Source organism: Cyprinodon variegatus, unplaced genomic scaffold (assembly GCF_000732505.1).
Source record: "Cyprinodon variegatus isolate N-32 unplaced genomic scaffold, C_variegatus-1.0 Scaffold307, whole genome shotgun sequence".
Lineage (NCBI taxonomy): Eukaryota > Metazoa > Chordata > Actinopteri > Cyprinodontiformes > Cyprinodontidae > Cyprinodon > Cyprinodon variegatus.
The window spans coordinates 862,855-872,984 of NW_015150760.1; the positions used below are offsets into that span (position 1 = coordinate 862,855).

Below are 10,130 nucleotides of genomic sequence, written 5' to 3' on the forward strand. Positions count from 1 at the left end.
TGGGCCTCCCTTCCTAAGCTGCTGCCCCCGCGACCCGACCCCGGATAAGCGGAGGAATATGGCTGGATGGATGAAGTTCTGTGAAATCAAGCTGTCCGCTTAGGAAGCAACGCTGATTGACAATCAGTTTCTCATGCTGTTGTGCAAATGGAATAGCCACCAGGTGGAAATTATTGGGAATTGCGGGACACACTCCATAATGGAATGGTTCTGCAGGCTGGGACCACAGACCACTTCCTATGCCTTTACCTATGCTTTCTGGCTGATGTTTTGGTCATTTTTGAATGATGTTGGTGCCTTAATGCGTTAGCAAAAGGTGGGCTGTACAACCCACACAAGCAGCTCAGATAGTGCATGATGAGAACACCATCCATGATGAAAACACCATGTTTGGCAAATTGCCACCGGCCTTTTCTTCTCACAGATGAAAGCAGGTTCACACTGTGCACTTGTGACAGAGCCTGGAAACACAGTGGAGAACAATCTGCTGCCTGCAACATCCTTCAGCATGATCAGTTTGACAGTGGGGTCAGTAATGGTCTGGGGTGGCATTTCTTAGGAGGGATGCACAGCCCTCTATGTGTTCGCCAGAGGTAGCATGTCTGCCATTAGGTACCGAGATGAAATGCTAAGACCACTTGTGAGACCATATGCTGGTGCGGTTTGCCCCGAGTTCCTCCTAAAGCAGGACAATGCTAGACCTTATGTGTCTCAGCAGTTTCTGTAAGATGATGGCATCAAAGTTATGAACTGACCCACCCGTTTCCCCAGACCTGAATCCGATTGAGTTCATAAATCAAAAGGTGCACTGCTGTATGATATTTCAGCAAAAATTTTAGAATATTCCTCTTAAATATGTATTTGGAGTGGAAAGGAATGACTCTTAAGTTACAGAAAGAAAGCTTGAAAACTGGACTCGGTGTCATATACGTCTGTGTACATACCTGCCTTTTAGTTATATCTGAAACACATGTTGGAAATTCTTTTAGAATAAACCAGAAATCAGTGTGTGAAGGGTGTACATTCCTGAATGAATCTAGATTCTACAAACCTTGGACAAGTAATATTCTGTACAATGCTTTGAAAATGGCAATAAGAATCTACTAGATGGAATTAGAATGCAAATTTCTGTTGCAACATTGAAGATATTAATAGTAAATTATTGTGTTTGTAGGACGACAGAATTAAGGAGAAAACAAAGGTAAGTACCACTTTGTGATAAACTATTAGACGATTTTTAGTTAAAGGAAAAGTCCGGTCAGGAAGGACTAACCAATGGGTCATTATTTATACCTAAAACTAATATGTCTGTGGTTAAATTTAATGAATTTAGCCTTAAACTGTAAAAAAAAAAGCAACAAAAAAAACACTATTTTTTGTTGCGATCACTGCGTCCTGGACCGTCCATTTTTGCCCAAATACAGTAACACCTCATTTCTGACATCTTCCGGCAGTGACATCACGGTGCGGTAAGCCCAGCGCCATTCTCCCCGCTTTACAAGCAAAATCAATGGGTGCTACTAGACACCCCTGCAATCAACAACAGTTATTTAAGATTTCGAGAGGACTTCACCATTGAAATTTACAAGAGCTAAGTTAGCTGATACCCACATTCATGGCAGTTGGATGTTGTATTACATCAGGTAAAAATGAAAAGAAAAAAAAAAAAATGTGTTATTCCAGCTTTTCAATTCATGATCCACCACGGATTTGTTGTTGGAAGTAGGGGGGATTTGCTTTTGAACTTCTGGCCTCCGCATAGTGCACTGGTCATCACCATTATGAATAATAGCGCATTATGAAAAACACCAGATACAGCATTGGGACTTGCTCAACAGCCGATACCACACCATGATGTCACAAACCTGTAGGTGGCAGCAGTGTTCTTTGACAAACATGGACGTCTCCGGTAAAACACTTTCAAATTAAAATGCTCTTAATTAAAAACCCTTATAATTTATTGAAAACTATGTAATAATTTCATACTTAAAGTACTTTCAGAAGTTTGTATTCTGAATTTGACTGGACTTTTCCTTTAAGTTTCCAATTTTTTATTTTTTTGCCTTATTTATATACCTTTTTTATGCTACAGGTGGTGGAGTCTAAAGATTCCGGAGAGTCCAGGTGTGTTTATCTGGATTTTTACAAGTTTAACTTTGTATATTTACAAAAGCGTAGTTTAGGAATCTTTGTAGATATGTTAAAGAAAGGAATAACATGATTCCAAACTTGTTGCTTCTTTTCAGCTCCTGGGCCATGTGGGTCATACCAACTGTTGCTGCAGCAGCGGTTGGAGTCCTGTATCGTTTCTTCATGTTTGAGCACAAGTCTTCTTGAAAGCTTTGTCTCATTCTTTTCATCTGAATTGTTTTTTTTCTCTCTTTTGAACAAACCTGTCTATTGCCTAACAAACACAATTGCAACTGTCAGCATGGACTGCTGCAAGAAGAGAAAAGAAGCTGTTTGATGAAATCTTTGTCCTTGATCGGCTACACTGTGTTATTATTAATTGAAAATTTGGCTCCAAAACTAAACTTAAAATAATTTTTCATCCTACTTATCTGGTACTGAAGTAAAATACGTTCTGGGTACTTATACAGATATTAAACAGGGACAACATGGAAAAAATTACAGCAGGATACCAACCAGATAAAAATAAAATATTATTTCCTTTTTTATGTGTTAAAATGCCTGCCATGTTCTCCCATTTTATACACTGAAAACATGTCACCAAAACTCATTTAAAGGGTGGAGTTCCTACCCTCCTTTCCTCAGTGTACAGTTTTGCTGTTTAAACCATGTCTGATTGCATCTGTCAATTTTCTTGCAAATACAATCTGTCCAGAATTAATGTTGTGTTAAATTAGTTTCTTCCTTTTTTTTTTTCTAATCATGTTTCAATTATACTTTGTGGTTATTTAAGAGAGTGTAATTTTGCTATCATGGGGATTTAAGAACATGAAATATTTTTTAGTACCCATAATAAATTGTAGTAAATATCTCACCCCTCTTTCGAAATAAAAGAAGTGTGTAATTTTGGTTTATTCAGCACTACAATGTTTATCTGATGTCATTTTTTTCTATTTATTATCATATTTCAGTTCTAAAGTGGGTGAGAGCTACAAATTATTTAGGCACAGAATAATTAACTGTTAAATTTAGCTTGTGTTATGCATCATTTGGAAGTTAGGGAACTTGATCTTAACTTTAGAATAAAAAATGTGGGTCTTGCATGCCTTCAGTTGTTTACAACATGTGATCTTCTGTTTTCCAGGTCAAAGGGTTATGCAAAAATTGTTTGTATTTGTATTGTGTATTTCCCTTTTATTTGATGAGCAGATAGGTCGAACATTTTCCAGTGGGATACGATTTATATATAAAACAAGGAAAACAATTTTATTATTTCAAGTGCATGTCTATTTATTTTTAAGGTAAAAAAAATACTCATTCCGTTGGTGATCATTTTGACCTTGAAATCAACCACGTTTCTTTTATCTGTTAGAAGTTCTGTTAGGATTTTAGTTCTACTTTTCAGACAAGTAAAACAAAGAAACATTTTCCATATATACTTGAAGATTACCTTTGAAAGTTTGTAGAGTTATACGATATATTTTGTCATTTCTGAACATTCAGGCTCAATGGAATGGTGGTTTATTTTATCATTGAAATTTGAGAAGTGTATGTCGAAATGTTGAGTGTTTAAAGTTTAAATGGCTTTTATTATTGAAAAAGCTATTCTAAATATTTCTGCTGGTGGTGCTTTTCAGAAAACTGCAGCACACTTAACAGTTAGGGGAGTCTGAAGTGGAGGAGCCCCCTTTTCTTGTCCGTTTCCAAAACTAGTTCTCATTCTAAACTACCTTTTCGACTGTGGTCAAGGAGTGTAAAAGTGGCTTAAATACAGGATTTTATAGCAAATTGAAAAAATGCTTCACATTTTAAAAGACTAGCAAACCCAAAAACAGACTAATGCATACAACACGATCAAAGGAAATATGCTTCAGTCCTTTAGTAAAACAAACATTTGATGCTAATAGAGATTAACTGTTTAAAAAAAAAATCAAAGAAACCTTTTCTTTCCTCCCTCTGGAAAGCATCCTATCTATATTTCTGATAAATAATAATGGCTTATTTTTAGTAATCTGAAGCACTTTAATTATGCAGCACAAGTTTGCAGCTTTTCTTAACTTGCAGTTGTTTTTGCTACGTGCAGCATTTTTACGTTGCGTGTGTTTGTGCTGCCTGATTTCTGTTTACATATTTTCACTTTGCTGCCTGCTGTTAGTGCAGCATTCTCCTTTGCAGCATTTTTTTTCTTTACATGTATTTGTGTGTTAGTCCAAATTTTATGTTTGCTAGTCAAATAGTTTATTAGCTTGAAAGAGATTTTGAATTTGCTGCAAAATGACCTTTTTACAGTGCATTCACACACCTTAGTCATCAGGAGGAACCAAGTACTGTCATAAGAGAAAACTGCAAAAAGATTACTCATGTAGATTTGATTTAACATTGCCTTGAATGGCTCCTCCACTGAGAAACATTTCTAAACTAGATCTCACCCTTTTAACTGATTGCCTAGCATTAATTCTATTCAAATGTTCAATTTTTATTATTAGTTTCTTTTTACCCTTATTTGCTTAATAGATTGTATCAAGTTAAAATGTGGACTTATTAGCTTAGTCTCAGAGTAGAAATAATCATTTTTCAGAGCAGGTTTTGTTACTGAACATACAATTAGGCTTTGGATCTTTCTCCTTCATTAATGAAGTCAGTGCCTGATATATAATAGGATATGAATGTCTTGACAAATGATAAAGCTGCATTAAAGCTGTACAAAATAAGAACAAAAATCATGTTTTTATTTAAATGTGTGTATATATATATATCCATGTTAAAGATCGATAATTTAACTCAATCACTTAAAAAATTTTGGCATTACAACAATAAAAAACAAGGAATATCTGACCAACATTTTGCATATTTCCATGGGTATATCTAATTATCTTTGGGGATGAACTACAAGTCTTTGAAGTTGGAAAACCTCTTTGCCAATTCGCTAGTCTTTATGCTGCTTCCTCAAATCGATGCTCCATCAGATTCAAATTTGATACCTGGCTGGTCACTCAAAAATGTTCATATTACTTAATGTCCAAGTAGATATATTAGTTACATTAAAAAATATTTTGAAACTTAATCTGCCAGGAGTAAAAATATTTCTCGCCTTCAGTATATTAAACCAAATTATGATGGCAAACTATACTAATAAACCATTTATTTTCTTTATATCTTTAATTCTCCGGAAACCACTGTTTTGGGGTCTAATGATTTCTATCCAATATTGTGCAGTTTTTAGATAATCTTGCAATACTGCATACTTTGCTAATTAAGTTGCTTAATCCAAGTAAAAGTAGCAAAGGACAGATTAAGCCACAGGTTGGTTGCATTACATGTTCAATAGGCTCTATGCACAGCTCCACTACTTCCTGAATTTAATGCAGCTCCTTTGTTTCCTGTCTTTCATGATTGGATGCACTGATTAATCCAGGTGTGTATGACCTAAGTAACTGGCCAGACACACCTGGATTAATCAGTTCGTCCAGTAATGAAAGACAGGAAACAAAGGAGCTGCATTAAATTCAGGAAGTAGTGGAGCTGTGCATAGAGCCCATTGGTTCATTAATATGGTTTGTACAGGTTAATTTCCTAATGTAAGCTGGTCGCTTTAGCTGGAAATCCTAAAACATGTTTAAACATCAAAAACATTCTTTTAAACTGAAACAGGAAAGCAAGTTATAAAATTAATCAATTAAGGGCCTTTGTTCAGCCAAAGCTGTTTTTTTTTATTAATGAGTATTTCGGCATTTGTCATAAAAACAAACATTAGATAAGGATCATCATTAGATAGCTCTTAAATAAGATGCTGACTCTATCATTATATATTCTTTTATTTATTTTTATATATATATATATATATTCGATCTTCTATTGTACATATTTTCATCAACATCAAGTCAAGTTTCAGCTCTTTAGCTGATAATTCTGTAAAGAATCTAACATATTTATGGTTCTTATTTTCTTTGGAATAATGGTCATAAACGAACATAAATTGAAAAACTAAAATGAACTGTCATCCTTCTAAAAGTGACAATTTATTCCAGGTTTTCTTTCACGTTTGTATATAAGGATTTAATAACTATCTTGCAGTTTTGTCTAAATATTACATTAATTCCTTCATTTCTTTTGAAAAACCTAACTTTTTTATAGCCCAGTCCTTCTAAAAGCAAATAGTATTTTGACCTAGATCAGGAACAGGTCTGCCTGCTCTTCTGAGCTACTTTCCCGACATGTAAGTGGAGAAGAGCAGGAAAAGCTCATTATTGAAATAAAAGCCTTTCCATCTGAAACCTCAGCAAGAGCCCTCTTAGGTTAGAGTATCTATGGCCCATAATACACAGACTGCACGACTGTACAGCCAGTGATTTACCCCCTTCTTTTGGGACACAAAAAGTCTAGTTGACAGATTTCATTACATGTTACAACTAAACAGAGGGTTTCTGATTTTGATTGAAAATATGTCGAATGCCTACAGTTTTCATTATGAATTATCTGAAATCACGTATCCCCAAATACCACAAATGTTTCAAATAGCTCTGATAGAATTATTTGGATATCCTTTCTTTAATTCACAAAAAACAATTTAGAATAAAATTTTGTTAGTTTATTTTATCTGCTTTAACATAAACACAAGATGGCAGTATAAACTCAGTGTCAGAATATTCTAGTTGCTGTGCTGATGAAGACTGAACTTCTACTGCATTGTACAGAAAGGTTCAATGTAGCTCACACACCCACTCTTTGTTTATCTGCAGGTTTTCAGTGAACACAATAAATCTCATCATAGCCATGCATGGTGATAAAAACATTCAGCAAGGACTGAAAAGACTTGCACAATTGCGACTGGTATGGTGTGACCATGATAAAGGCTAAGCACAGTGAAATGCTTTACAGTCATTTTCCAATGACAATGCACTAACAAAGCTGGGGTTTTAAACTCGTTTGGAGGTCCATTATATGAAAAACAGGATATCTGAATTTTAATTTGGAAGAAATGTCCTTTTTGTTACAATCTGAAAAGTGCACATAAGCCATACATTAGTGTTTTGCTGCATATAAGTTTGCTTTCCTCGATGTAGTAGGCATTTTAACAAGAGCAGAGGAGATCAGTGAAACAGCATGTTGCATCTGTACAAACATTAGATAAACATTACTCTCCATGACTGAGTCTCCTGTCACATCTATTAGAAGCAGTCCTTGAGGAGAACTGAGGGTGTTAATGGACAACACTTCACCGTCTTCCTGAGAGACCTGCTTGGCAACAAACACAGGGCAGCAAGAAAATACCACTTTGGGATGCAGCAAGATTAATGAATCTATCTATAATTAAAGAAGAGGAAGTAAAAGTATAAGATATATTTTTCTAATTATTTTTTTTATAAAGCCTAACTAAATCCTTCTGTTGGTGTTCTTAAAAAAAAAAACTAAGGACACTATTTTATCAGAAAGCAAAAGTGTAATATTTTGGGTACGCTGTGTGAAGCCTGCAGTTTTTTGTGACTCCCTTTTGTAAGACTTCTTTTTCTATTTTGTTCCAATTACACTAAAGATCTACAAAAAAATAGACCTCTAATGGATATAGACCAGTAAAAGCACTCAAATACTGCTGTTTAGCTTAATCTTTTTTAATAAGTCTGCTGCAATAAAGGATTATTATCTATTAATGATTATAAATTGTTTAAAATGTATGCACAGGAAAAAAAGGATTAACAGCCCATTGCAATTTATTTACATAACAGCTAGAAACCTAAGCATTTTATGAGGTATTCTACTAAAAGGTAGTCCAAACTCCTGGAATGAAATAATGAAAGTTTTAAAAATCTGTAATCAGGTTACCTTACTCTGACACCCCTAAAGGTAAATCTAGTGCAACCAAATGCCTTCAGAACTCTGGTTAACCAACTGTTTCATGTGGGGAAAGGAACAAACAAGACAGGTTACAGAGGAAACTGTGGGAAGAAAATGTTTATTGTAAAATAATATTCCAAGCTTTAAAGGGCTGATAGATCACTCTTTATCCATCATCTAAGACACCTGCATCCAGTGTGATTGAAAAGCAATACTGCACTTAACCCTGTTTTGTATTTTGAAATCTATAGATCAATTTATCTCTACTTCACGGTAAGACACTACTTTACATTGATCGACCAAATAAATCTCCCCACCAAAATATGGTGTGTGGATGCAGCAGGTAAAATGAAAAGTTAAGAGATATTATGTGGCCAGGCAACAGTACTATTTTTATATTGACCTTTTATAACTGATAATAGTATTCAATTTTTGGATAAAAATCATTTCAATCCTCATTTGCTGCAAATAACACTTGCAGTTTCACCTCATTAGATAAAGGTCAAAACAATGTATAGCAGCATATTTTTTTTTTCAGATTATTTGGGAGATTTTCTTTCACTCAATACTTGCAGCTCAACCTGTTATCTAACATGCCTCTGGTAGGTGTAAATTAGCATAACTCATTTTGGTATTATTCATCATTATTCAAAATGTTATGACACAAAAAGTACTGATTATAACAAACTAGAGTTGTATTTGTTTCCTGTTTTAATGCTCAGCTCGCATGAAGCAGCAATATAGTGTTCTCTCAGGGTTAGATTTTTCTTCATAAACTTTGAGGATGAACAGGGAGTGTGTTGGTGGAAAGGCTCTTCAACGATGCCAGAGCTCTGCTCTTGGATGCAGCTTAAGTGGAGCTCTCTGAAGTTTGATGGTAGTAGGTCATTGAGCTGTTTAGATCGCCCTTCTGCACTTCAACACATCTAAAGTACCAGAGTTGTAAGTTGATATCTTCTCAATGGTGCAGGATAAATGATTGTCTGACCGAGGATATTAACTACAAAATATGCTTTCAAAGCAGCAGTCCAACATATTTCATTTATCAGTAAATATGATGGAGGAGCTTAAAAACAGTTCCTTAGCTGATTGAAGAACCAAAACAATAGTCTGTCAGTTATCTATTCAATTTAACCTTTATTTTACCAGGAAAGAAGTCCATTGAGATGTGGAATCTTTTTAACAAGGATGGCTTGGCCAAGAAAAAAAAAATTAACATGCAGCTAAAAGAATGTGGGGGAAAAAAGCCTTAACAGAAAGTAAAAAACATGATTTAAGCAAAACATTGTACCGCTATGGGGTTTCCTGTTAATGAATTCTGCATTACAAGGGGATCTTTCAGTCTAACGAGCGGGGTATAAACATTAAATTTTATTATGGTTGTGTCAGAAATATTCTAAATTTTTACATGGAAAGAAATGGTCGCATTGGAGAAAACAAAAGTGGAGCCAGAAGATTGTAACATGCATTATCTTTCTATAATAAAGTCGAACGCTTGAGAGCTTTTTGCTCTGCAACTTTTGGGCTCTTCACTGCTCCCACACATGTAAATGAAATCAATGAATCCCCTAATCAGTGATTCACCTCTGGACTGACTTGGTAACCCGTCATTCATTTGAGTCCATTGTTATGGAGAAGTGATGCATCTAAGAGTTGCAGGAAAGTCACAGAAAGAACCTTGGCTCTAGTTTACACTAAAACTTGAAATAGAAACTGTACAAAGCAAGACGCACAATGTTTTGCTTGTGCTAATATGCTTTAAATTTGATAAACTTCGAATCACACATGGCGAACAGTATAGAATCAATCAAATTAAAAACAGATGCTTATATATAAAGGAGACTTTTGAAGTCAACTAAATTCATTTCATCCTATTTTGTCTAAACCTTAGGCTTTATTAAACAACGTATGCCAAATGCTGTTGTCCTGAGATATTTCTGCAATGGACAATGGAACAAACCCAAAATGATTGTTTATAGTCATATTATAGTTTATAGTCACCACATATAGGGAATTCAAACAAACAAGTCAAATGTATCATACTTTATTTTAAATATCTTTAAATCAATTTGTCTTTATATATAACAAGTGTACAATTAATTCTAGAAACATACATACAAGTCATTAAATCAGTCATTTGTTTCGTTTTTTTTCCCTGAATCACGTCG

General features: G+C 34.7%; 1 protein-coding gene across 1 annotated transcript in view; it reads left to right on the forward strand.

Annotated features, from left to right (window-relative positions):
• LOC107090674 (cytochrome b5-like) overlaps positions 1-4,852 on the forward strand; it is an 8,619-nt gene extending 3,767 nt beyond the window's left edge. Inside the window, exons 3-5 of the mRNA XM_015384215.1 lie at positions 1,175-1,201; positions 2,093-2,124; positions 2,247-4,852. Coding sequence (XP_015239701.1) covers positions 1,175-1,201; positions 2,093-2,124; positions 2,247-2,337 — 150 coding nt within the window. The 3' untranslated portion in view covers positions 2,338-4,852. The remainder of the gene's footprint in view (positions 1-1,174; positions 1,202-2,092; positions 2,125-2,246) is intronic.
• The last annotated feature ends 5,278 nt before the right edge of the window (positions 4,853-10,130 follow it).